At 56.9% G+C, this 27671-nt stretch overlaps 2 protein-coding genes across 24 annotated transcripts in view; both read right to left on the bottom strand.

Annotated features, from left to right (window-relative positions):
* Positions 1–512: 512 nt before the first annotated feature.
* On the bottom strand, positions 513–17689 carry HYOU1 (hypoxia up-regulated 1). The gene is made up of 24 exons (XM_090027175.1): positions 17487–17689; positions 16938–17031; positions 16239–16317; positions 15752–15906; positions 15366–15442; positions 14266–14447; positions 13454–13569; positions 12644–12827; positions 12031–12165; positions 11153–11235; positions 10921–11053; positions 10448–10635; positions 9587–9725; positions 9426–9486; positions 8575–8657; positions 7833–8027; positions 6914–7113; positions 6137–6224; positions 5473–5595; positions 4981–5114; positions 4366–4450; positions 3694–3946; positions 2674–2757; positions 513–1662 (listed from the first exon to the last, which is right to left on the bottom strand). The coding sequence occupies exons 1-24, from the start codon at positions 17680–17682 to the stop codon at positions 1601–1603; spliced, it is 3129 nt and encodes a 1042-aa protein (XP_089883301.1). The 5' UTR covers positions 17683–17689; the 3' UTR covers positions 513–1600.
* Positions 17690–17930: 241 nt separating this feature from the next.
* PHLDB1 (pleckstrin homology like domain family B member 1) overlaps positions 17931–27671 on the bottom strand; it is a 45307-nt gene continuing 35566 nt past the window's right edge. For 14 of the 23 annotated variants that reach the window (XM_090026836.1, XM_090026839.1, XM_090026837.1 and 11 more), the window contains 10 exons: positions 27444–27546; positions 26361–26405; positions 24732–25032; positions 23131–23221; positions 22817–22963; positions 22311–22530; positions 22046–22131; positions 21367–21396; positions 20004–20042; positions 17931–18535 (listed from right to left, as the gene is read on the bottom strand). In XM_090026836.1, the coding sequence (XP_089882962.1) occupies positions 18395–18535; positions 20004–20042; positions 21367–21396; positions 22046–22131; positions 22311–22530; positions 22817–22963; positions 23131–23221; positions 24732–25032; positions 26361–26405; positions 27444–27546 (1203 nt within the window). In that variant the 3' untranslated portion in view covers positions 17931–18394. The remainder of the gene's footprint in view (positions 18536–20003; positions 20043–21366; positions 21397–22045; positions 22132–22310; positions 22531–22816; positions 22964–23130; positions 23222–24731; positions 25033–26360; positions 26406–27443; positions 27547–27671) is intronic. The other 9 variants (XM_090026833.1, XM_090026850.1, XM_090026835.1 and 6 more) reach the window with 6 other exon arrangements.

The following is a 27671-nucleotide window of genomic DNA, read 5'->3' as shown; positions in this document are numbered from 1 at the left end:
CTCCTCGCCTTTAACAGGAACTCGGGGGCTACGGGGCAGCGCAGCTTTGCACGCAAGAGAAGAGGATGACAAAACATGGTACAAATTCCACCGTGCAAGTGGGATGGCTGACACGAGAAGAGTTCCCAACCTGCGGGTATCTCAGGGGGAAGGCAGGGCCCGAAGGTCAAGTTGCCAGTCTGTAAGCTCAGACTGATAAAAGAGCCAGCTCCGTCTATTGTCCCGGCCACAACGATTCAAAGCCTTGACGGGGCACTTCCTGCTGCCCTGGTCCTGCACGCTTCCTCCGTGCGAAAGGAGGCAAGGCTGGATCTGCAGGCACCTGCTGCTGGTGCTGGCAGCAGCACTGGGGAAGGGACTCAGCACATTTGCCAATACCGCTGTGCTCCCCAACCTCCTGCAACCTGGAGACAACAAGGGGCAGGACCAGAGCTCTGAACGGGCACGTAAGAAGTCTGAGGAAGTGTCTAGGCTTTTAGCCCCTGAAAACAGACAAAAGCATTTTAAAGAGATTGTCAGGAGGAGGACTTTTCTTTATTTTGGTTGAGTAGGCCAGCAGAGAACAAATGTCAGATGCACACATTCACAGGTGTCTGCGCAAGTTGATCAGGACTTCACTGTTGTGTTGTAGCAGCACAAATGTTTCCAAGAAGTTACAAGACCACAGCTGAAGATGAGCGGATTAACAACAGTCTGAGTTCACAAGACACTAGGTAAGGGGGCGGGGTGGGGAGAAACAGGTTACTGAAAAAAAGATCTGCCAGTTTTCTCTCTCGCCCTGTGCCTCCAAGCATCCATTCCTGGTGACTGTCCTGGCTACAGTAAGATGCACCAACAAACTCTTGCCTTTCATTTTTTTTGCATTCAAAATGAGAAATTTCTGGGGTTTTTATATTTTAAGCCTGAAACTGAATTCTCAGCATCCTCCTGTTGTGAGATGCCATCACAAACAGAAGGAAGGGTAGAGAGGACATTAGCAGCATGGATCTAAGGAAAAAAAAACTACGAAGGACATTCTTATCTTGAGGCACGTAGCATCATTTCCCCAATCCCAGTTCATTTTCCCATGGATCACACGGAGAACATGCTTCTCACTGGCCCAAAGCACGGTGTTTGCTTTATATTAGTACCTCATCTGCAAACGGACATTCAGCCACGTGAGTTCCTGGGTACTTTAACACCTGCATCTTCATTAATGAGTTGTGGCAAAGAGTGGAGGTTCCAAGATGTTTCCTTAAAGCTTAAAAAACTTTTTTTTTTTTTTTTTTTTTTTTTTTTTACTGATTTTCATCTATGAGAAAAGCCACTTGTGGTGACACTATTGGGACAGTACTGAAACGCAATGAGTTTGTGTGAGAACAGTCATCTTTTAAAACACATGAAACAGAACAGAAAAACAAAACCCAACTCTCTAAAATTAGTAATGACAAGATCCCCGGGGGGTGGGGGGAGGAAAAAGAAAATGTACATCTCTATTGCATTTTGTCATCATCCTGCTCATCATGTTCCATTTACACTGAAGCTAACCAGGTCCATTATAAAAAAACCAAGTAACTGTTAAATAAATAGATGCTGATGTTAGACGGAATTTCCGGGGGTGTTATAACTCATCATTTGTTCTGCTCTCTCCTCCAGCTTCTTGCTTCTGTGTTTTCCCAGGTTCTTCAAAACAAAGAAAAAACAAAGAGAGTCAGTCAGCCAGCCATGCAAATACACTTTTACTAGACACACAGCAGATGTGACTTGAACATTTCTGTACTAAAATTAAACTAAATCAGTAAACTCTTAACCTGCAGGGTGCCCACTCTCGGGTAGCAGGTACTAGATGCAAATATTGGAAGGTGACAATTACACACCAAAGACAATTCCTGGCACCCTTAGGTACGTAACGTGCTATGTACAATTACACTGGGGGTTAAAAACCGGTCTTTAACGAAGACGATTACAAGCAATCCCTCTACGAAGCCTTCATAGAAGTTTAACTTTTTATTGTTTATGGAATTTGCTTGATGTCTGGATTTTATTCAGCTGGACAAAGATTGGTTTCCTTGCAGGCTCTCATGAACTAAAATAGTTCTTCATTATTTAGCTTCCAAACACCTCAGGGTACAACTAAGATCTCCCCAACCCCTTACCACCACAATATAGCAGCTGTAAAGAGGCTGCTACTGGTTAGACTGTAAGCGTGTTCTTGCACCATTTAAAAACTGGGCCAAGTTTCACCTGACAGTGTCCCAAGCGCAGACCTCCCACATTTTGTTCCAGCTACCACCCACATTTTACAGGAAAATAATTGTGGCATCAGATCAGGCCCTTATTCCATCTTATCAAGCAAGCATTACGTGACCAAACGGTGGCCAGGACACAGCTGAAAGTACATAAGAGACTGTAACCCTGCAGCTGGGCTAATGCAAGTGCCCAGGGTTTTCAGTCAGCGACACCTGCTTTTGTGTGGGTCTGTGCTCCAAGTGTTATACTTAGCTCCCCTCTCTCAACTATTTTTCCAGGGCCGACAAAGTCATAACTGCAATTCCAGCCCCAAACACTTATTGGTTGCTGGTCTGCAGGACTGCCACGTTACCAATTCACTTGCAGCAGCCAGAGGGCCCGTCACACTCACTGGCTTATTTGCATTTCACAGTCACTAGGGTTCTGGTCCTCACACAAACATACCTGTATCTGGTCCCAACTCGTCACCTGCTGCTTCTCTCCCGGATGTAGGAGGTTCTTTGACTGGACTAGCATCCTCTGGTTTACCTGCATCATGGGGGAACAGGAGACAGTGAAAAGTAAATCAGTCACAGCAGGTATTTCAAGCTCCAGATTTCCTTCAGCTCTACTACAGGAGATGAAACGAGAGCAACTTGCCAGCAGAGACTTAAGTGGACCAACAGCAGCTCATCAGCAGATTACTAGTCAACTTGCAGAGTAGACCCGAGATGGCTAAAGGGTAAACCGAGGGCAGAGGTTCCTCTGTGGGAAACGCGAAGGCATGAGAAGTAGCCACAACCATCAAGCAGAAAGAGGGAAGAGTCTGGCAGGGATCAGTGACAGCAGAAAGGACCGAGGGGCAGTTAGAATAAGGCAAGGCATTCAAACAGGTTAGCAGCCAGTGCAGAAGGATAGCCCAAGGATTGCAACCAAAGGGCTCTGAATTAGACCCATCTTAATAAAGGAGCCAGACCTTGCGCAGGGATGTCTGCCTGCAGCACAGCAGGGTGAGTGTCACAGGGATAAGGCACTTTGCCTTTGGTGGTTAAAACTAGGGGAGCTGCCAGCTACGTTCTTAATGTTCCAAGTAGAATAACCGAGGCAGTCTGAACCCAGTCAGAGAATAGGAGCAACCTCCAGGGAGGCTCACATATCCAGAGCAAGGTGGCACCTCTTCCACATGGAAGGCCTGGCCCGATGGCAAGTACTGGAGAATGAGTGGGTGCTGGAGAGACGCTACCTCCTGCACCCAGCCCTTCACTTAAAGGGTTCTACGCCCTGGCTTCCAGAGTACCAGGGGCGCATTAGGCTTCACCCATTTTTCCTGCAATCCCATGGAGAACCAGTATTCCTTCCTGATGTGCTAAAGGCTTCACTGCTGGTCTCCTCAGCTCTGTGCAGACTACTCAAAAGTACGTTACAACCAACGGTGAAGGTAGAAGATGCCCACAGGGGTACGCACCACCCAAGTGCTCCTCTCACCTTCCCGTTTCTCCTCCTTGGGAGGGATGATCCTCTCACCCTCAGGGGGAGATGTGGAATTCTTGCCGGAGTCAGTTTTAGTGGCATTCTTTTCCTTCTTGGGTCTCGGTTTGGCAAACTTTGCCTTGTTCAGGAGGTACTGCACTTCTCTGTCCAAAGCACCGATCTTCAGCTCTATGTCCTTGGACAGCAAGACTGGCCGCTCCGTGGGAGGAAGTTTATTCTGTTCTGCCAGGGTCTCATTTTTCCAGACCTTCAAAAGAAAGCACAGTGTCACTACTTCCCCTTAAGCACACCACCACTTCTTGGTGCCGAGAAGCAGCGTTAAAATGGTCTCACCCACACCATTTGAACATGCTAACTGGCCACAGTCACCACTGCAACCTCTTGTACTTTCTCCATCCTCTTTGCAACAAGGATCAAGAAATCCCAAGGCTCCCCTAAAAACTATTCACAGGCTAGTTACCGGGGAAGCACCAGCCCTCCCATACTGCATACAGATAAACATCTCCAAACAAACACCTCCAAACACTGCGTTTGTACAAAGCAAAAAGCTAGGGGCTGAGAAGCACAAGAAAGAAATGGTCTGCTGACATGAGTATGCGATAAGCCAATCACTATCATGCCCAACACGTTCTACGCAACCAAGACCACCCTGGCCTTTTTCCTTACCGTTGTTTCATTAATAGCCTTCTCTAGGGTACTCAGCTCCACTTCTGTGAATATCTGATCAGGCTCAGGAATCATCCGGGCTCCCCTCAAAGACAAGAACAAAGCAGCATCTATTACTCTGGCCACGCAAAGCAGACATTCACATCAAGTGTCTGAAACACCTACAGAATTCATTGCACAAGCTGACCACTTTATCTGGACCTTACTGCACTTTATATATAACGTAACTGACACCCAGCGCCATCTCAGGGTACTGGGAATGGGATAAAGAATCCCCACCTCACATTCAGTGGTGATGAAAAGCTACCGGGTTGAAAGGGGAAACAAATGGCTCCAGGCATGATCATGACAGAGATAGGCATACTAGGAGATGGGAAGCTTAGGCTGGAGGAGCCAAGGTGTGTAGGGACAGTCCTGGCCCACCCAACAAGGTGCGTGCATTATAGGATGGACAAGGACTTCATCCTTGGTCCAAGGTGTGCAGTTCTGTTAGCACATCCTTTAAGCACCACCCTTCAATCCTCTCCTTCTATGCTTTCAGCAGCTTGGGACCAGATTCCATTTGAGTGAGACAAACAAACAAACAAACAAACAAACAAACAATCTCACTCTTACTTGAGAAAGATGCTGGAGTGGTTGAGCAGGCTCTCCAGGGCAGCCAGACGGTCTGGCCACTTCTTCCTTTCCTCCACACGAAAGAAAAGGCCCTTACAAAGTTTCTTCAGCTCTATAAGCTTTTCCTTCAGTTCCTGCAAGTGAAGCCAAGACAGGAACAAATCTCATCAGATATCTGAAGACATCCAGAAAAATCACAGAAGCCTGAACTGCAGGAGTCCTGCCTGCATACTCCACTGAATGCAAGAGCACTGTGTCAAACAGGAGCGACACGGACATTGTGCCTACAGAGAGAGCGGTGACCTGCTAGATTTAACATGACAGAAACAGCACTGGGAGAGCTAGTCCCAGTGCAACTCAGTGCTGGGCAAAATTAATACAACAGCTTCCAAGTGCCAGGACATCCCAAAAGCACATTAGTATCTCTGGATCAACTCTTGCTCTTCCAGACTGAGGGAACCTAGGTCTATTTCCCACACACTGCCACAATACCTTGGTTGTAGCCGCATACCCTTCCTCCTCCATCCAGTTGGAGGCTTCGCTTAGTTTTCTGGAGATTTCTTCTCTCTGCTCCTCTGTTGACACAAACTGATATTCCTCTTGGAAAAGCTTGTCCTGAGAAGACAAAGCAAAAGCGTCGTCTGTGAACTGCCGAGTAAAAGGAAAACACACAAAACTTTTGCATTTGCACTCTGGGTGCCGTACGCCAGCACTGCAAGGACTAGGATGCTCCCAGGTGCTATCAAGCAGGAGACCCTAGTTCAGCCCCCAGTCTCGCTTCTAACTCAAGCCAGCAGTGGCAGGACGGGCCAACAGTAGGAGCAACTGCAGTGTGCACCTACCCCAGTGTTCTTATCTGACTGGTTTCTTCCCGGTGAGAGCACAACAGGGATAAGGCAAGGCAGGGAAGGAGCTTTACAAAGGCAAAGGTTTTTTGTTTTTTTAAGCACACAGACTAACTCCTGACATGATTCCTCCTACCTCAGCAGGCTCCGAACTCCACATAGGACTGGGCAAGTTAACACTGTTGGTGGAGAGAATCTCAGTCCTCCAAAGAGGTTTCCCCCACGCATCAGCAAATGCAGCTCTCTGCAGCTGGCTCAGCCCTGCCACCTGCAGCCATTCCCACCTGCTCTGCAGCCCATCTCACTCTTACCTGGGTCTCAAAGATGAAGGACTCCAAGCTATTGGCTGACTTCTCCCTCTCCTGCTTCTCCAAGTCTCTGATTGTCAGGTCCTGGAGTCTGAAATGTGATGAAGCCAGACATAAGCAAAAAGTGGCATCATCGTCCTTGTGCTGGTCATGTTCCCTGCGCTGCCAAGGACCGCAAAAGGGGGTGGCACCTCTCACATAGCCAGAGCCGGGGTAGATGCACAGACATTATGGGGGTCCAAATCCAGAGGACAGGACTGGTTTCTCTCAACTCCAGATCCGTGCCCCTCCCACCACCTGTGACATCAATAGCTTCCCTGACCTCAAGGGGAGGAAGGAGGACCCCTGTATGGAGGATGGGAGTAATTTAAATGCAGTCCTCAAGTGCAGTTTCATATGCAGCAGCAAGAACAACTGAAGTAATCTCTCTAACTGCCCTGGTCTGGGGCTTGAAGCCACAGAAGCTCCCTTGGATGACCCGAAGAGGACACGGGACAGCACCAAGCCAGCTCCAGAAATCAGTACTTATAAGCCCCTCACTGCCACCCCAGTCCAGAGCTGGTTCTTCACTTGCCCCAGGAAAGGAGGAACGAGGACTTGCAACATCTAGCGTAAGCAGATACATCTGAGGCCAGGAGGTGCAGGCCTCTCTCTCTGGCCATCAGCTCATCTCACTGAGTCGCACACCATACAATTCATTACTTGCTCTGGCTCCCTAGTCCCAGGCCAGCCTGCTCCTATAGCTGTCCTTCCCTTTAGCCATGCTCCCGTCAAACTCACTTCTTTGCTGAGCTCTTCAGCTCATCCTCCAGAAGGTCAAGCACATCATTGACATCCAGTTCTATGTTTATCTCATCCACCAGCTTCTGCTTCTTGGGAGCTTTGGGTTTCTTTTCCTCCTCTAATTTAGTGGCTGCACCATCACTAGGACTTTTGGGTGACTCCTCCTCTTTCTTGGAGTCTTCCTTTTCTTTGGGATCCTGCATTGGAAAGAAGCAACTCCAAAGTATATAGGCACAAACATGCAGCACCCTCTACCTTGCCAGGTATGCTTTCAAAAGTGACAGCCAACAACCTAATGCAAACTATTGAAGGTCAAGGGTCCACAGACCATCTTTGTGTCCCTACACTTGCCATGCAAACCTAGTGCCATTCAGTGCTTCAAACACTGATGCAAACCAGCCCTTAGAAGCCTTGTCTTTGTCACCAAAAAGGCTGTGCTTTTAAGTAAGGTTGTATTTTACCCTGAATTAACCAACTTCCCTCAAGTTTCCATTTTTATTCAGCCTGTTCTCTTGACAGCCAACAGACAAACATGGGGAGGGAGGGAGAGATGGTGAGGGCCAGAATGAAGCCTGGGAAGGAGAGAGGAGATTGGCTGTGAATCTGAGCAGCAAAGGCAGAAAGCGATACTGACACCTGCAAAGGGATAGGCATCTTTGCCAAACACACACCAAGGGGCAGGAATTTTCCATCTCTCACAAACACCGAGAAAGAAGGCTGTTTCCCCTGCTGTGCCTCTGAGGGGCAAAGAAGCCAGGGACTGGTTCTCAAAGCTGTCAAGCGGGAAACAAGGCTGTGGTGCTGAGCCAGAGCACATGGGGCAGAACTGCTTACGCATGTGCAGATTCTAGCCCATACGTGTACCAGCTCAGAGGCACTATTCAACAAGTCTCCCTTTGCAAAGTCAGCTACTCACCTGATCCTTGGGCTTCTCCCCTTCCCCCTTCTCCTGCGCATTGGCCTCTGTACCGGCAGCCCTGGTTTTATCTTGTGTTGATGACTCTGGCGGTTGCTGCTTTTCTTCCCCTTGCTCCTTGCTGGCAGCCTCTGCTCCATTCTCCTGGCCCTGTTTCTCCTCCTTGGCTGTTTCCACCTGGTTCTCCTCATCCTCCTGGGGAACAGGGAGGAAGATGCAAAGTTTTTGTATGGAAACCTTATGTAGGCGCTTCAGAGTAGACTGGTCTTGAGGGAAGCACCAGCTGCCAAGTGGGGACCAGGCAGGGCAGAAGCTTTGGAGAAGTTCACCCACATCGGTATGGAATTGCCACCTATAGCTCGGTTCTCTGGCCTCACTAGGAGGGGGACAGAGCTTCCTACGGGCAACAAAGAGCCATCAGGCCCAGCAGCCTAGGCACCTGCAAGGACAACATGGGGTCTGAAAGTAACACACCTGTCATAAAGATGCTTCTCCAGCATTACAGCAGGGGCTGCCAAGCAGCTGTGTTCAGCCCTAGACCCTGGGCTGGAGAGCAAGATGCAGGGATTACCATCAGGAGGTGACTGCTATGCATTTATTATACCTGTGGCATCCAGCTGACAGACATGAGCTCCTGCAGCAGGTGCTTTTAAACCTGACTTCCGAGAACCATTCCCTGCCTTGCCCCACATTTTACCCCTGCCTCCTCTGGCTAGCACCTGTGCTACTTCCAGTCTCTTACCTGAACAGCCTCTGTCAGGTTCTCTCCTGTTTCCAAAGTCGGGCCCCCTCCTCCAAACAGACTGGAGATTGTGTTTCCAAGCTCTGGCGGAGAAGAAAGATCAGAAAGTCATGTCTGACTCAGCCGGGCACCCTTTGGTCTGCAAGGAGGGGGTGGTGCATCAGTCCAGTTCACCAACACTGCCAAACTGTCTCCTGGGCTTTAGAACTGATGGGCTGATTCTGCAAAGTGCCTCCCCAACCTCCACGGAGACCAGAAGGACAAGGTGTAGGGTAATGACTCCCACCCCTCCCTGCTAGCTGTCCTCAGTGCCACACCCGCTTGTTCGCAGAACGGGACCCTTGTTTCTGCTACAATGTAGTCTGGACTTTCCCTCTTCAAAACTGCAATGACCATTCCCACTTGTTATTGCCCTGGCTGCCCACCCAGACACCCTCACATTAGGCAAAACTCTCAGCGCCAGCCCCAGACTTAGTACAACAGGAAGCATCCAGTCAGTACAAAATATAGCCCCATGGCCAGGACAGAGAGTACTGAAGCACCAAGCAGGCAGGCAGGACTCCCACTCAAGACACAGCTAAAAGCTGCGTTTCCGCTTGCATTGGTGGCTCTGGCTGAGCAAATGCACCTCCCTCGTGCTACACACATGCTCCGCTCGCCGTGGTACAACACTGAGAAATGCTTGGGTGCACACAGAACAGTACCAGCAGCGCTCGCTCAGGATCACAAGTTACTCTGCGGCTGCAAGTTGTCCCCAGCTCCCTAGGAACTCGGCCCTTCCAGGTAGGCGGGGATCCTAGTTACAGGGAAGCACCTGCCTGAATAGCAAGCGTGAGGGGTTCAATGCTTACTTGTTAAAGTTGACTCCTCCTCTGGCTTGTCCTCAACCACAGCCTCAAACACAGACTCCACCTGGGAGGGAAGACACAACAGTGGCCATGATCACAACAGAAACCTCCAGCAGCCCACACAGGGTTGGGCCCAGGGGCTTGAACAGCAGGCTGGTGCTCACCCGGTCAAGGCTGAGCACTCCGCTCTCATCCATGTTGAAGTGAGCTTTGATGCCTTTGGATTCGTAGTCCGAGTGCTTCTTGAAACTGTCCCCGACTCCTCTCAGCCGCACAGTGGTGAGATTCACGGACCCAAAGATACTGGGAGAGGGGGGAGGGTGGAAAGAGAAACCGGGGCACCAGCAAGAAAAAGGAAAAAGGCCCGCGCATTAACAGGCTGAGCTGAAGAGAGGATGGGGGGTGGATGCCCACAGCTCCATACCAGCTCCCCCCACTCACTCCAGGGCCTTTGATGGCTGTACTCCATTTGCAGCCCCACACACCAGCCGCGTTAGCCAGAGTGTAGCCATGCCAGCATCTACAGTGTGGCACTTACTCCTTTATGCTCCCCTCTGACAGACGGGACCTGCTCCAACAGACCAGATAAAGCCAAGCACTTCTCCATGGTGTCCTGGGCTCAGTAAGCAAGCCAAGGAAGCAGGGACAGCCTGTAGAGGCAGCCCTTGCTGTGTGCTGGGGAAAGGGATCAAGTGCTCAGAATCTTCCCTCTATTCCCACGAGCAGCCGCAAAAGCTGGCAACAAATTCTCTCCCTGTCGCTCTCGGTTGTGACCGGGGGCTACTGGCTCTATGGGAAGAACAGAGCTCAGTCTCTAGGTAGAGGCTCCCCCTCTTAACATCCATCCAACCCTCAGTCTCTAATGAAGCATCCAGGCACAAGGGCTCAGAGCTGCAGCGCAAATGCTGTGCACTCCCTGGCATGCTCAAATCAGGTCTGTCCTGCTGCTGTCGCAAAGACAGCAGCCACGCAGCTGCAGCTGAACTTCTCCAGCTGAGTCCGAGCAGCTGCTCGCCCATGCTCACCGTAGGTCATCCTGGCTCAGGAAAGACAGGTCCCCATAGTTAACGTAGAACTCAAAGTCATCCGTGTAGCGGTTGAATGTGATAACCTTGCGCTGTGGGTACGGGGCCATGCGCTGGAACAGGATCCGCTTGTTGTGCTTCAAGCTCTTGGACTTGTCCTCCTCCTCAACCTCCCGGGTGAACTCCACCTGCAGGACAGGCATGGGAAAGCATCAGATGCCAATGGCAACACTTCCCGTCATGACGTCTCCTACAAAGAGGGTTTAACATGTTTCTAAATACTGTGTCACTTGTTGTGTCCTTCTAGAGCACAAGGCCCCCTTCCTGCACGTGGTGCCCCTCTCCCTCTACAATGAAACCTCCACATTTTCTTATCCCCTCCCTGCCGCACGAGGTTCCACGGCTCACCTGAAAACCCGTCCCTTGCTGCCCCATGACACCCCCCTCCCAGGAGAGGAGAGACCTGAGCTCACCTGGATGGGGAAAGTAGCTGCATCCCGTACTAGGAAGGGCTTGACCTTGAAGGCCTTGCTCAGAGTTGCTGCCTGGTAGACTGCACCCATCGCAGCTGCCTCATCAGCATTGATGTTCTTCCCCAGCTCTTCCCTGAAGCCAAGGGAAGAGAGATGTAAACTTCTGCCACAGACACAAAGAGGAGGTTGGTGGGAGGTGGGGGCAGGCTGGCCCCCTGCTGCACACACTTACTTGCCCACAGCTTTCAGTAAAATCTCTTGCACTTTGGGGACACGGGTGGCGCCTCCCACCAGAATCACCTGTTCAATTTCGTCCTAGGAGTTTGGAAACAACCAGGCTGTGCTAAGAACGCACCTTTGGAAAAAACAAGTCTACTGCTTCTCTCTCCCCTTTCCCCACCCCTGCAATTTCTACAGCACTCTGCAGTCATGCCATTTCCCACAGTTTCAAAGGGCAGGGGGCCCAATACCAATGTCGTTCCTGGGGTAGCTCCTACAAAAGCTGGGCCTGAGAAAGTGATTGCTGTATAGGGACAGGTTACAGAGCACTCTCTAGGGCAGCACATTCAGCAACGAATCAAATCCAGACCAGGCTCCAGGTCAGAAGAGGCAGCCAGACAGGAAGAGGTGAAAGCCAAGGCTGTACGACTTTGACCCCAAAGGCCTTATGCTGCCTCCTCAAGACAGCCAGAAGTAACTCTGGAATATAAAGGCACCTCCAATGTGTGCATTACACTGGGACACAGCCACGATCAGGAACAGGCCCAGGCCCCACAGGGGCACCGAGACAGGGGTACTCCTCTACCTAGTCAGTTTGGAGGAAGTGCTGGAGCAGGGGACTGGGCCAATGTCAGAGATGTAGGAGAGGCTGGTGCTTGAGCCACTCAAGGCCTTCAAAAAGAAACAGCAACTCAAGCACGAGTCTTTGGTTTATGGGCAGCCAGTGCAGAGGGGGACCACAAACAGCTGCTGAACTAAGCAGCAGACATCACCATCCTTGGGCCTCTCCTTTAGACAAGCAGGAGCCTGCAACTGCCAGCAGACCACACTCAAACGGTAGCACTTGTGAAGGAGCAGCCCCTCAATGCCAGGGACCACCACAGGACCTACCAGATTCATCTCTGCACTGCTCAGTGCCTGCAGCACCGGTCCAGGGACCCGCTGGAACAAATCAGAGCACAGGTCTTCAAAATCCTGCCTGGAAACCTTGGCCTTGAAGTCAACATCATCCAGGAGCCCCTCGACCTAGTCAGCAGGCCAGAAAGAAAAAAATTCAACACCCCGTGTTACCACCACCTTCTAACCCACGTCTTGTTTCAACTCCTGCTCAGGTGCTGAGGTTTCCCAATGCCACCGCTCATCGCAGGAATACAACCAATGCCATCCCATCTCTCTGTGGTGCAGTGCCTGGGACAGAATAGGTGTCCAATCCCATGCATTGGTTAGCCAGGCAGCAGCAGACCTCCCTCACCCCAACCAAGATCTAAGTTCTTAAAATACCAAGAACATGAACAGGATGTCACTAACCCAAGCTCCCACCCAACCCTACCGCCCCTCTGAGCCACTTTTATTGCATTTCCATTAACTCTGGCATCCCCTGAGCTGGGGCGGTGGCTTTCCATTGTCTTCACGCTGCAGAGGGAAAGAGCTCCTTCACCCTTGCCCTTCACGCAGGTCACCCCCATCCCAAGCAAGCAGAACATCATGCTGCAGATGGTGGTACCTGGGCCATGTGGTCAGCATTGGCACTCAGGATAGTCTTCAGGCGGTTAGCCTCCTTCAGCAGCTTGCCCATGGCCCGCAGGTTCTGCTGCACATCTTTTGAAGGTTGCTGCTGTTTGAAGAGCTTCACCAGGTAATCCCGGAGCCGAAGCTCCATCTCCAGCCCCCCCAGTGTGCGGTCAAATCTGGGAAAGAACAGGAACAAGGATTTAATCTTCCCGATTACATTTTGCTTTCACCTAGATTCAGTCAGTCAAGCAGGACAACAGGGATGATGGCGGCCACAACACTCAGTTATGAGGCACTGCGAACAGAGAGCAAGTCTGCTCAGAAGACACGTTATTTGAGCCAACAAGAGAAACTCCCCACCTCAGTCCGTGATCCGAAAAGCTTCCCTAATACAGTCAAGACCTACATTTCTAAAGATACTGAGCATTTTAAGAGTGAGAACTTACATTTCTAACTTGGAACTAGCAATTTGAAAGTCACCTTGGATAGACCTGAATGGAATCCACGCATCACGGAGAGGGCACAGACAAAGCCCCTAGCTTAGCAAAGGCTGAAAGGCCAGCTACAGACAATAAAGCTACTCAAACGAGTCTTGTAAGGAACAACGTACTGAAGGCTCTGCCACACCCCTGTCAGTTTTAGGGACCATCTGTGCAAGCAGAGGCCGCACATGTTACATGCAGGTCAGCCTCCCCCCACCAGACACCCTACTGCTCATCCCAATTTGTCCAGAGTCTCATGTTCCAATGCTCTCTCTACACCATTCTCTCTGCAGCACCAGAGCCCCAGGCATTGTTCTTACCCAACACCCCGGATCTGCAGTTGAGGCTGAGTCCCTGAGTCCTTGGTCTTCACTGTCTGATACGTCACTATGGTGCACACAGTGCTTCCAGCTCCCATATCATAAAACATTATATTCTGAAAAACAGAAGGCACAGAAGCTAAGACACCTCCTGGGCATACCCCACCCCTACCACGAACAGAAGGGAGAAGGAAGAAAGCCTGGCGTGCGACGGACACTGCCCACTCACTCCATGTGCTCCAGTCTATTGAGGGAGCGCAAGGTGGCCACTTTGGTCAAACATCAGATTGCAGCAAGTGCCACAAGGACAAGACACGTTCACAAACCTAATTCTTTGTTTCACCCATGCTGCTAGTATATGAAATGTGAAAAGAACCCTTACTTTGTTCTCTGAGAATCCTCTGAATGTGAGGAAGCCCGTAGATTTTACAAACAGCTTCCCAGCCCCTTGAGAGAGAGGAACCAGGACAGCGCCTAGTTTTAAAGGTTGGGAAACAAGCTCCCAGTGTGACATGGCTCTATAGAGCCCTGAGATCCTAACTCCTAAGTGCCCCGCTCTTCCCCCTAAGGAATTTCCCCTTGCTTTGTACACCCCCCTGAAAGCACAACATTTATTAAGGAACTTGCTGTTTAGCCATACTAGTTCTGCCTACAGACAGATCAATGACCACGGCAGAAACAGAACTAACTACTAACTGCTCTTAACCAGCCAGTCACGTAGCCAATCTGGCTGGCACCTCAAGTCTAGACATACCATCCATTCACTTCAGGGGAAGCAAGTGGCTTCACCAGCCCTCCCAAGCAGCACATACCTGTGCCGTGGCATTGATCTCCTTCCTCCTGAACACCCCATAGTTCAGTGCCACAGCAGTGTTATCATTGATCAGCTGCAAGACCTTCAAGTCTGCCATCTGAGCGGCATGGAGGACTGCCCTTCTCTCTGCCTGATTGAAGTAGGCTGGGACAGTGATCACTGCATCCTTGATGGGCTGTTCTGAAAGGCACGAAAGAGAAATAGTTTTGCATGGGAAGGGTCGGAGCTGGGAGTCCCTGTAACAGGGCTATTAACATGCACGTAGCTATGCAGACTCCACCAGAAGTCGCTGCTCCATGTTAAACACTGTGCCCATGTCAACCCAGGCAGAGCTCCAGGGAAATCAGAGTTGTACCACAGATGAAATCAGTTAACTTGTTTCCATCTTAAACCAGTAAGACTTTAAAGATTCGCTCAAGACTACTACACACCACTGTCTTCCATCTCTCTAATGGTTACTAACAAACATTTCATGACACATCAGGCTTCAGAAATTAATCTGATCTTCAGGAATCCTGAAATCCCAGCCCTATGGATACTGAACCTCTTTTCTGAGGTAAAGCCCCTTGTGCAAATGTGGCTTGGGGCTGCTACCTGCATAGTGTGCACCCATTAACTGCCTGCCTATAGCAAAGCAGTTCAAACATACCCATTTAATTCACCTGCATTTCCAGTACTAATTGACCACATTCCTCAGTGTTTTCCTGCTCCACACTAAATAGACCCGGTTCTTCCAACCTTTCCTGATATCATGTTTTCTGAACTCTTAGTATTTTTGCTGCTCTCCTCTGGATTCCTTCCACTTCCCCCCCACATATTTCTAGAGGTGCGGTGCTAAAACTGGATGCAATAGTCCAGCTGAGTTTTCATCAGTGTTTAACAGCGATGCCTATCCACAAGAAACAAGGCCAGGGCCCCAAGCTCATTTCACACTGGCCAAACAGCCCCTGATTGCAACTCTTATTCTGTACTGACTGGCTTAATCTGGTGAAACATCCAACCTTCTCTGTACAAAGACCCCCTCCATCTCCATTTAACCTGTGTGACTTGAACTGAAACATGAATTGAAGCTGGAAAAAGACTGAACACCACGCCTACCTGCGAATTCCTCTGCCAGACTACGTGAATAGTTCAAGATCATGCCCAATACTTCTTCTGGAGAATACTGCATTTCTCTGAAAGTACAAACAACGTCTCCAGTCAGGAGCCAATAACCCACATTCTGCTACAGAACAGGAGCTTTACAAAGCACCTGCCAATGAAGAATCGATCATTAGCACGACAACCCGGGAGATCGTGGAACTTGCCAAGTACAAAAGCGACTGAAGAGCTAACTGAAAAACGGAATTTTTTCCCAAAAGGATTGGTCTTGCCAGCAGTGAGAGTTGGCTGCTGACGTGCCAAAGGAGACACTTCCCCAGAAGCTCAAAAGGTAACAGCACAGCAACAAAAGCCTCTAGGTCTAGGTTTCTACAGTCACTTACTCTGACAGCTTGAAGATAGCAGTCTGTCTCCTCTCATCCTTCACCAGTTCATGTTCTGGGAACCGCAAACGGTACAGCGTCACCTGGGGGTTATCCATGTGCTTGCCCAGCAGGTCCTGGAAATACCTGAATGCTACCTTGGGGTTCTTTATGGACTGTGGAAAGACAGACACAAAGTCACCAGATAAACCAGGGCTCTTTGCTGCATCTCAGACAGCTTTGATGCTTTCATATGACCCTCACCCAGGTACTTCTTACTGAGTGCATGCACTTGGGGAAGGGTGTTTGTTAGGGGAGCCAAAATTGTTGGAAAGCAGACGTGAAGTCACAGGTACTAAGCTTATCCACAGAAGAAAGGATAAAACAAGGCACAAGAGGTCTGACCAGGAAGCCTGTCACCAGGGAACGTGCAAACGGGGAAATGGGTTTTGCACGTGAGCATCTGTGTAACAACCAAAGCACCCATTTCAGGGACCAGAAGTCTTACCATTCCCAGTGCACTATCACCAAAAAGACGCTCATTTTCTCTCAGAGCCACAGTCACTGGTGTTTTCCTCCGTGATTCTCTAAGTAGGAAGTGGCAATCAAGAAAAACAGAAACAAAAAGCAAACAACATTTGATGCAGGTGAGCAGTCACTGCAAAGAGCCACCACAAAGGAGACGGCACATTTTTCATTCAGGACTGCAGGTGACTCCTTGACAGGCATTTCCCACGCACCAGCTGGAAGATCTGGGTTACTTGGATAGCCTGTTTCCCACTTTCTGAGTGCTGAAGGGGAAACCTCATTCCCCAAACCGAGACTGCTGAATTTGGGGTACAGGGAAGACAACCCACTCATCGCCTCTTCGACCTCCTGTAAGAGTGGGAAATGGGGAGCGTCTTTGCCATTCTGTCCCCCTCCTGCCCTCTTTGTCCATCACTTGGCGAGGTGATGCTCTTCTCTCGCTACAGCGCTGGCTGTTCTGCAGGACCAGCCCCTTGCAGCGCTGCTCGCATCGGCCTGGCAAAGCCGAGATCGGCCAAGGAGCTCTGGCTGCCTGTCTCCGTTTAAGCAAACCTCCCTGTTCTCTCCTAACACAAACAGCAGCAGGTCTGCAGCCCTGACACGACAAGTACGGAGAGAACGAGCCCCAGGCACAGCCTGCTCGTCCCAGGCACGCAGCAAGAGGACGCTTGGAGCTTACTTGTTCAGAACAATCTCCATGGGCACCCCGGGCTTTACAATTGCGATCTTCATGGACTCGCTACCGAGGTCCACCGACATCACCGCCAGGGAGTCTGCAACGCAACGGGGCGGCTGTGAGCGACTCGCGTGCCCGTAGCTTTGGCTCCGGCCAGCCAGCAAAGCCTCCCGGGCTGCTCCGGGCAAGGGCCCGACGTTGCCAAGCAGCCTCACGGACACGCGGAGCACCCCGAGCAAGGCGCTGCTCCCAGCACGCCGCTCAACCTGTCCCGTGCGAGTGGTGCCCCGCGGCGGAGCCAGGCCGGCTCTGCATCGGAGCATGCGCAGGCGGAGCAGCAGACGGGGCCGCCGAGCTCCCGGGCGAAGGGGAGCAGCCCGGCCGCCACCAATCCCGGGGCGCTCGGCACCGCCGCGGCGCGGCAAGGAGGCCCCGGCATACCCGTCCGTGCAATGGGCATAGCCCACAGCCAAGTCCCAGCCCCGCGGCCGGACGAGCCGGGCCGAAACGAGCGTCCCCCGGCCCCGGCCCCGGCCCCGGCCCCGCACGCACCGGCGGACGGCGGCAAGCAGGTCAGCAGCAACAGCAGCGCGGCCGCGGCGCACAGGCCCAGCGGCGCCATCCGGGCGGCAGTTCCTGGCGGCAGCTCCTCAGCGCGGCCCTGACGGAAGCGTCTCGACCCGACCCGGCGGCTCCACGGGCAGCAACGCCAACCCTCACGCACCGGCCGGACGCGGCGCGCGCTCATTGGCAGGGCCTGCACCCACGCGCCAATCCGGGCCGCCGCGGCCGCCTATTGGGCCACGTCCAACCCGGCCGGAAACGCTGAGCCCCGCGCCCCCGCCCTATTGGCCAGCGCCAGGCCTCGCCCCCTCCCGGAGCCCGGGGGGCGCGGGGCACGCCGGGAAGTGCGGGGGTGTGCGCATGCGCTCTGGCGGCACGTGGCAGCGTTTCTCCTCCCCAGCCGGCGCGGAGGGAAGAGGCGGGACGCGCGGGGCTGGTTGTAGCTTTATTGGCCCGGAGTCGCGGGAGGGGCGGGGCCCGGATGCACGTGTCGGGGGGCTCTGCTGTCAGGGCCGCTCAGCACCGGTCAGTGCCCGGCCCGCGCCGGCGGGGAGACGGCCGGGCCGCGTGCCCAGCCAGCCCGGAGCGGCGGCGGAGCCCGGGTCGGCGCTCGGGCGGGGCCTGGCCGGGGCCTCCGCCCATCTTTGGCAGCTCTCGCGTGGCACGGGGCAGCGCGCCGACAGGCTTGTTACAAAATAAAGTCTGGTCCGTATAAAAGCCCCCGGGCCGGGCCGGCGGGGCTGAGCACCTGTTGCTCCTCGGGGAGCAGTTGCAGCATGAAACGAAGGACTCCGGCGCGAAGTCCCCGGGCTCCAGCCCCGGGGCCGGCTCTGCCGTCGCGTCCCGCAGCTCCGGGGAAGGCAAATTGCGGCGGGGCGGGGCGGGGCCAGGGCCCCTCAGTTCATGAACTGCGTGTAGCCCTCGGCCCCCGTCACGATGACGTCCATCCAGATCCTCATGGCCTCGGGCGACGGGGCCACCATGTAGTAGAGGCGGTCGTGGGTCTTGACGCAGAAGGTGAGCGCTGGGTTGGGACTCTAGAGCGGGACGAGACGGAGAGAGGGGGTGAGCACACGCCTGCAGGCAGGGGTCCCGCTGGGGGCTCACACCTGTCCCCGCCTGGTGCACGGGTTCAGACCACGTGCCTAGCCTGCGGGCCCCCCGGCTGGGCTGCTTGCAGGGCCGCAGCTCCCTCCGCAGGGTCACGAGCAATGAGCGGGGCAGGCAAGGCCTCCTGCTGGCCCCGGGGCAGCAGCCGAGCAGGAGGTGCAGATGCCAGGCGCGACGCTGCGCTGCTGCAGCTGACCACGAAGCTGCCACGGCCTGGGAGCAAGCGCTGCTGCTGCTGGGGCAAGGAGCCCCCCTGCCTGTAGACCCGTGCCTGGGGAAGGCCACGGGGGGGTGGCGCGGTGCCAGCGCTGCAGTCAGACCCTGGGTGTGCTGGCTAGCGCGAGGCTGCACTGCTGGGAGCAGGGTCTGGCTGAAGAGCAAGACTGCTACTGGGCCTACATCACGCCTGTGTGACAAGGGCAGCCCTTGCCCGCCCGTCCGTGTGAGCTGCGCTGGGGGATAAGTGACCGTGCTTGTCAGACGTGCCCGCAGCTCTGCCCAGGGAGGCACCGGGCACACGGGAGGGTGGTGCCCACACCAGTCAGGCAGGCTCTGACCGCACAGCCCCTGCTGCCTGGTGCAAGCAGGGGTCTGGGCCCCCCCCGCCTTGCACACGGTCTTGGCTTCCCCCTCTGGCTGCTGCGTTCCCTCCGTCCTGCAGGAGGTGCCTGGAGCAGAGGCAGGAGAGCCCTGACCAGGCCAGCACCACAGCCCTGTGACCCCATGGCCCTTCTGCCTTGGCTCCAGCCTCTGCCACTGCTTTCTGGGCAGACACTCAAGGCCACACCTGGGCAGAGCCCGGCGAGGGATGGCAGCACCTTCCCTCCTAGCACCTCCATTCTGCTCAGCAACACCCACCCCCCTCCCCCGAGACACGATCCTGAAGCCCAGGGACATGTTATCCCATCAACACTTTGCTCGGGGGAATGGCTGTGCTTGCTTGTCCCTACCCCTACTCCTGCCCCCCTCCTGCCAAGCTTTGGGTGCCAAAGGGAACCGTGCCATTTAGCCTGTCACTGCAACCTGCACAGCCCATCTCAGCTGACAGCAAAGCATCTGCTGCTCCACAGGCAGCTGCTCAACCCCAAAGCGTCCTGGGGATGCAGCGTGTCTCTGCCCAGTTAAAAGAAAGATGCCTTGATTGCCATGCTGTTACAGCCATGGCTATAGTGGTGGGGCCAGCATCCCAAAGAGTGCTCTGCTGCCTGTCCCCAGAAAGCCAAGTGCAAGGCAGCAGCAGAGCGGAGACCAGTACTCGGAGCGCACAGACCATGGGACGGAGCAAGGCTCAACCTTTCCTGTGCAAAACCAGCACGCGCACGCCAGGGCAGCCAGGCCAAGGCACCTGGCACACCAGGAAAACAGGCAGGGACAGGCAAGCGCACGGAGACAAACCTCTCTTCGGAAGCGAGTGGGGAGGATATCTGCTAGTTGCTAGAAGAAAATGAAGATAGAGGCGATTAGGAGAGTGTCTCAGCCCCTGGTCCCACGCCACAGCCCAGAAGCAGCTGTTAGCTGAGCAGACGTGGTTAGAGGGGAGCACACTGCTAGAGGCAGCTGTCCAGTGCAGGATCCCATCACGGGACTCTTCTTTCGACGGGCTCGAGTTGCTGGCTCTGAGGCCCCTGGAGCAGCGCACAGGCCAGTGGGCTGGTAGGTAGGTGCCAGTGTCCTCACATGGCGACACGATGCTGAAGCCAGCTCTACGCGCAGGCCCCAGTACTGCACCGTGGGCAGAGTGAGCTGCCGTTAACAGTCCAAGTGCCCAGATGGTCACCCCCGCTTTTGTGCCCAGATGCTGCACCCTGAAACAGCGGCCCTAATGAGAAGTGCAAATCCGGGGTCTGGCAGAACCGCAGCTCCATGCAGCACAGCAGGGACCTGGCCCTGGGATGATGGGGACACTGGAGCAGGGGCGACTGGCCAGATGCATCTCTCCTGGAGGTTGTACTCTGGGCCTGACAACAGCGGCAGCTTGCACAACCACAGCAATGCTGCCAGGAGGCTTTGCACACCCCACATGCTGTCCCCAGGACACAGGGTCCCCCACAAGCTGTCTGCCTGTCTTGTGCTGCCGCCGGCAGCTCCACGCTGCAGCTTGGGGTGCAGCAGCTGGGCACACCATGGGCTCTGCCTGCTCAGCTTCACTCAGGCCTCCTTGCAGCGCCATGCGTGGATGGCTTCTCCTCACAGCACCTTTGCAGCCCTTCCATTTGGCCGGAGAAAGAACCACTTGGTACTCGGACCTGGCGCACGGACGCGGCTGCAACCCTGGCTCAGCTGTGCGGTGGCACGGGGTAGCACTCAGGCCCAGGCCTGCTGCGCTTGGCAGGCTGAGGCCAGAGGGACATGGCTGTCCAGCTCCAGATGATGGGGATGGAAATGCTGGGAGCACCTGACAGGGGCTTGCTCCCTGGGACAGCCCTGTGGCCTGCAGCCGGAGCGGGAGCTCGGCCGGGCACCTTGTGCCTTCAGAGTCCTGGGTTAGCTGAGGCCAGCAGCAATGGCTAGGAGCTGCTGGAGCCCACAACCCAGCTCGCTTGTGCAGCCCCTTTGCGTCCTGCCTCTGCCTCATGCTCCATCCCCAGGGGCAAGACGGGGCAGGGGGTCAGTCCTGACCAGGCCCGCTGTGGGAGCTGGACGGCCCTGCTGTTAGCACCATCACAGCATGGGTTAGAGAGTACCCGGCAGCCAAGGGTTAACGGGCGCAGGGCGAGAGCCTTGTTAGTGCCAGTGTGGCCCGCGGGTGGATACGTACATTTGCTAGGCTGAGGTTGAAAAGTCCTTTCTGGTTAGGGGAGGAGAGAAAGGAGAAAGAAAGAGACAGAGCTGGGGAGTCTGGCGCAGTCGTGCCGCCCAGCCCGCCCCTCTTCCCCAACGGCCCCAGGTTGCCCTGGGCACTGTGCCACAGGACCCAAGCATCCTGGGCCAGGTCAGCGAGGTCCCACGTGGTGCTCCATCGCCCTGCCCTTGTCCTCAGGCTGGGCCGGGCCCCCACAACGCATCAGCATCCGACAGCCCGTTTGCCCAGTAACATGCCAGCTCGTGTGCCCTTTGGCACCAAGGGGGCAGGGTCCTCCCAGGACCAGCAAAGAGTCCCCTCAGGAGCACGCAGCACAAGGCAGGAGGTCAGTGACAGGAGCAACCGGCAAGCTCCAGGCAGCGCAGCGGTCGCTGCCGGCACCTGGGTCGGGGGAGCAGGGGCCGGGCTCCCGCACGTGGTTCTGCCCGGCTCACGCCCCGGGCCCCGCACTCCGCAGAGGGCTCCACGGCCCCGCGCTGCCCTGCCCTGCTGCACCCGGCTCGGCTGCAATGCCACGAGGCTTCATCCCCAGCTCTACGCCGTGGTCTTGCTGCGTCTGCCTCAGTGCCCTGCAGGACAGCACCATGCAACCTGCCTCAGCCCAGCCCACGCCCAGGGCAGGACCCAGCCTCACCTTAGCAGCGCTGCGGAGATGGTCGTAATAAACCTCCTCTATGGCTTGGAAATAGATCACTCCCTTGAGCTTTGTCTCGTGTTTGTCTGCACAGGAGAGAAGGGAGGGGCCCGGTCAGCGCTCGGCTTCACAGGCCACAGGAGAGGGCGCGCCCCACTGGGCCTGCGCATCCCCACGCGGGAGCCAGCGCCAGGGCTCGGGCTGCCGCATGCCCGCGGGGCAGGGAGGGGCGGACTGAGGCGCGGGCGGTGGATGGGCCTCTTACCAACGTAGTAGGAAACTGTGCGCTTCATGCGGTCGAAGACGAACCAGCGCTTCTTCCAGGACTTGATCTTGCCGCCCATCTTAACCAGGTAGCCCTTGCACATCTTCTCGCTCAGGATGACATGGCAGCACGTGTCCACGCTGTGGCCTGAGGACTCGATGTGCAGCCTCAGGTCAAAGTCCTCCTTGCGAATGGGCAGGTACCTGGTGAGGGGCCGTGCCTGGGGGGAGCAGCACCGCCTGGTAAGGACCAGCTCCAGCCTTCGGGGATCACCAGTGTGGCAGGCGCTGCTCCGCTGGGCACCCAGAGCCAGGGACGCCTGGACCTGTCCCAAGCTCCCCCTCTCCCCGCACACGGCAGCCCAGACTTGCACCTCCACTTGGGCCCAGACTCCCCGGATCTTCCTGCGCTCAGCTTCACCTGAGACGGCGGCAGAGCAGGCCAGAGGACCGGGCCACGCGGCTGTGACTGCAAGCTGGGCCGGAGCCGTGCTGGGGCCTCCTCACCTGGGAAAAGTGCTTCTCCCGCATCTTGACCTCCTTCTCGACCAGCTTCTGCCGCTGGGCCGTCTCATCCTGCAGCCGCCGCTCCAGCTGCTCCCGCCGCCTCCGCTCGTCCTCCAGGGCCTGTCGCCGCAGCTCCATCTCCCGTTCCTGCAGAGACAGCCACAGGCTCAGCCCACGCTGCTCCCAGCGTGTGGGCAAGGACAGGGGCCTGCCCCATGGCGTGTGACCACACTGTGCAGGTGGGGTGGGTGCATGGAGCACACCCTCCCTGCCAAGGCACGGGGCTCCACTGCCCTGGCGCTGGCCCCACTCACCCGTGACTCCATGAGGCGGGACTTCTCCACGTGGGCCTCCTTCAGCATCTTCTCCATCTCCTCGATCTTCCCCACGTCCACGCCGCTGGCACTGCAAGGCAAAGCTGGTGCCATCGTTCCGGCTAGGAGCCCAGCAGCTCCAGAGGGATGGGAACCACTCCAACAGCCAGCAGCGTCCTGGGCACAGGCTGAGCAGCCAGGACAGGTGAGCCCATGCCCAGGGCTCAGAGCCAGGGGAGCAAGTCTGCATGTGTCCTCCCTGACCTGGGCTCCCCAGGACAAGCAGACAGCCGCTTCTGCTGTGAGCGAACAGCCCCAGCTGCATTCAGAGACTAGGACCCCAAACCTGCCTGCCCCCCTGCATGTCCTTCTGGGATTGAAGGCATCCCAGAGAGCTGACAGCGTGCAGGGAGTGCCCAGGCCTCCGGCACCCTCCTGCGCGTCCTGGTCTCATTGCCGATGGATGGAGGACAGGACCCTGCCCTATGTGCCGTCACCCCAAGGCAGCGCAGGCGCTGGGGGAGAGTCCATCCAGGGAAATTCCCTTCCTTCAAGCAGAGCCAGGACCTGCTGCAGGCCGGGCCATGCTGCAGCACCAGCACTGGGCGCATTCTCTGGCACCCTCGGTTTGCAGCCACAGAATCACTGGCGACGCACCCCTGGTCTGGGGCGTTCCCAGGCCTGCCCCACGCTGCCCTCCCATGCAGACGCCGGGACATTTCAGAGTCCATCAGCCCAGGGTCACTGCCAGCACTGCTGGGGGTGACTGCCATCAAGACTCCCAGGCATCGTGCCAGCCAGGGCCACCACCACCAGCACCTGGAGGCCTGCAGCTCTGCTTGCATGCCCAACCGGGCCCAGAAGCTGGGCAGACACAAGCACCAGCACCCTCCCAGAGCAGGCGTAGGCGGACAGTGTTGCCCATGTATAGCGTCCCTTGCTGCACTGGGGGATCCCACCCTACTAGGCTCCTTCTCATGTTCCCAAGGCCCTGAGTTTCGACCAAGGCCTCTTCCCAATATCTCCTGCCTTGGTAGCTGCAAGACTTGCCTCTCCCAGACCCAACACTCATGTCCTTTCCGAGGACAGCAGCAGCTTGGGCAGTTCCTGCTCCCAGAGGTGCTGGGCTGGGCCAGGCTCTGCAGTCCTGCCGGCCCCTGCACAGCAGCCCAGACAACCCTGAGCAGCAGCACGTGTAGAGCAGAGCGTGGTGGTGCACGTGGGATGGAGGATGGGAGCGGCTGGGATGAGGTGTCAAAGATGCTCAGAGATGGCTGCCCCCGCCTGACTGGCACGGCACCTCGTAAGCAACAGCCGGAGCCAGCGGCAGGCAGCAAGCCGGGCGGGTGAGCTGCCTGGGACGGGAGCAGGGCCTGGGCTGGCACAGCCTGCCAACGCCTTGGTCTGCAGGGGCTGGCGGGGAGCGGGACCTCCGCAGCTCCCTCGGCGCAGCTGTGCGGACACTGCTCCAGGGCCAGCTGCAGCGCGACAGGCCGAGGGAGTCGTGGGCTCGCCCGGTGCCACGCGGCTGCCCCTGGCCACACGGACCCTCTCCTGCACAGGGCTGCCACGTGGGGCATGGTGGGGCAGGCCCGGGTTACCTGGACATGTTATCGGGCGAGCAGGCTGAGTTGTTGCCGGTGGAGACACTGGTTTCCAGGCTGTCCGAGCTCTCCAGACTGAGCGTGTCGTAGGCATGGTCGGGGTCCTCAGCCCGGGGCCCGAGGCCGTGCGGGGGGTGGTGATGGAGGATGGAGTGATGCATGAGCGGAGGGTAGGAGGGTGGGGGGAAGTGGGGCGGCCCGTGCAGGGCTTCCCACTGGGACTGCGCCTCAGCTGCCGCTTTCTGCTTCAGCTCCGCCAGGCGCCGCTTCTGCTCCTCTATCACCTGCTGACCTGCAGCTCCAGGGAACAAGAACAGAGGGCAGGTCACCGGGAGGGCAGCACCCGGAGCGCCGCGGCACGGCGCGGCACGGGGGGCTGGAGGCATCTGCGACTCCATGTTCAGTCGTGCAGGGCAGGGGCAGGAGCGTGGGGAGCGCATGGCCGGGCAGCACCTCCCGCCTGGGTGAGTCCTGTGGCAGCACCGCCCAGCGGGGCACGTCCGGCCTCCATCCTGGCGCCATCCTCCACCCTGCCGATCTGTGCAGGTGTGTGCGCCTGAGCGACGGCTGCCAGCCACAGTGCCTGTCCCTGACCTAGCCCGGGAGGGAGTCTGTCTGTCCATGCACCCGGCAAGGCGGCTGCAGTGGCATGCGCCACTCCCCGCCAGGGCCTGACCCCCTCCTGCAGCCCGGCCTGGGAGGTGCCCCCTCCCCTGGCCTGGCCGGAGCGCTGCAGTTAGTGGAGTGAGTGCGATGGAGGCGGATGAGATGGGAGCTGCGGTTATGACCGGGTGCGGAAGCAAGGCAAGTCCCCTGCCGCGTGTTGGGGACGCACATCATGGCCTGGTCCCAGCTTGTGCTCCCAGCCTGGGCCAGGCGGGTCTAAGTGATGGTGCTGGGCACTGGCAGAGCGCACTGCCTCCGTGCCACTGGAGCCCAGCTCTTCCCAGCAGAGAGCCTGTCGTTCAGGGAACCCTCCACCCCAGATGCACACGCAGCCACAGCGCCCTTCCAGGACCACAGCTTGCAGCAGCCACCCCGGGGCAGCTCTGCCTGCAGAGACGTGAGGAGTGGGGACAGCAGGGAGGTGCATGCGTCAGTCTGGCGGGTGCAGGGCTGGGCAAAGCAGTCACAGCGGGAGCAGCCTAATGCCGGGTTTGCCAGCCCCATGCTCCCTGTGCTCCGAGTTAGCAGGGGCCCCGTGGGCCTGGGAGATGGTAGGCTGCCAGGAGGCACAGGGACAAAGCCAAGGTCCTACAAGGGCTCCAGCACATGCTGGGGCAGGAGAGGGGACAGGCCTGAGCAAGGCAGGGGCATAGGATGCAGGGCCTTTGGGCCCGCCTCTAGCATGGGGAAGCTGGGGCTACAGGAGCAAGGCTTCTGGCCTGAAAAGCACCAGCCCCAAATGCGCAGGGGCCAGCTAAGGCATCCCTCCAGCCCCGGCACGCAGCCCAGGGCAGCTCGGCACAGGGACAGCACACTAGCAGGCACACTCGCACACATGGACTCAGCCAGGCCCAGGCTGGCTGTGCCCCCTTGGCAGAGGGTATCAGGTGCCTTCAAGGAACAGCCAGCCATGCCACTGCCCGGGCACATCTGGGAGGCCCAGCCTTTCCAGGTGTCTACCTGAGACATCGTCTGGCTGCAAGGGCTCCACGGGGAGCGAGCCGGCTGGAGACGCACCGCGCCGTCAGGTGGAGAGAAGGGAGAAGCGAGAGACTGTGAGAGAGGCACTGCCCACGGGTCGGGAGACAAGCAGAGCAGGGGCTAGTAGTGCTGCCCCGGGACCTGGCCACACAGCCCTTCCACCAGCTCAGAAGGGCCCCTGTGCACGCCGCGCCGCGCCGCGCCGCGCTCCGCCGCAATGGTCGGGCAGACTGGCAACTGCAGCCCTGCTGTGCAGCAGGGAGCCTGGGCTTGGGGGCCTGGGCAGAGCCATGGCCTCTCCTGCCGAGTGTGGGGCTGACAGTGCCCAGTGCAGCTGAACTGCAGCATCAGTGGGAAACCCCTCCTGCCACATGCCCAGCCTTGGCCATGGCCCCAGTCCTATCCCCGGCCCTCCTAGGATCCCCCACCTGGGTCAGCTACTCCGGGGGCACCTGGCCTGTTTGCAGGCCTGCCCTGGGCCTCCCCTTTGCTCCTCAGCCCCGCTGGCAGGGGCCAGGTGGGGTTCAGAGCATGCCGGACGCAGGCCCGGGCCCCAGCAGGGCTTGGTTACGCAGAGCAGAGCTGAGTGCATCCCAGGGCCACCGACACCCAGCCCCGAGGCCAGCTGGGGGCAGGAAGGGCTACAGCCCCGCAGGGATCACTGAATCGTGTGCATCTCCTCCCCCAGCCCCAGAGCGGTGCCAAGGAGCATGCAGTGCTCAGGCTCAGGGGGCTGCAGCGCTTGGCCCACCTGGACCCCCCTGGCCCTGCTCCCACTGCACCAGCTATGCGAGCACACAGGGAGCAGGGGCCAAGCTCGTGCCCGTTTGGAGGGTGGAGCAGTGACCAGCCCTGGTGAGCGTCTGTCTGCACTCCACTCAAGGGTGGGGGCTGCCCACTGTGGCAGAGGCAAGGGGATGGCGTGCCCGAGGCTTGCAGGAGGGACATGCCATAGGCCAGTTGGGCCGAGCGCTGGGGAGGCAGGCTCCAGCCCCAGCCCGGCCGTGGTGTCGCTCGACTGCTCCCTGGGCAGGGTGCCCAGGCTTGGGCGCAGGCACTCACCCTTCTGCTGCAGCGCCCGCTGGCGCTTGGCCTCGATGTCCTGCAGCGTGGCTGCCAGGTTGCGGGGCAGGCTGCCCGTGCTGTTCTGTGGGTGCAGGGGGCCCTGGGGGCAAGAGGCAGGATGAGGATGCCCTGCCTGACCCACCCCAGGCCTCTGGCTTGCCCTGCCCACGAGGCCTTGACCACGGTCTGGGGCAGAGCAGACCCACTGGCAGAGGTTGCCAGAGG

Source organism: Crocodylus siamensis, chromosome 14 (genome assembly GCF_052110815.1).
Source record: "Crocodylus siamensis isolate JL-2025a chromosome 14, ASM5211081v1, whole genome shotgun sequence".
NCBI classification, from domain to species: Eukaryota; Metazoa; Chordata; order Crocodylia; family Crocodylidae; genus Crocodylus; species Crocodylus siamensis.
The sequence above is the reverse complement of the archived record's forward strand: the minus strand, read 5'-3'. Positions and strand labels throughout refer to the sequence as shown.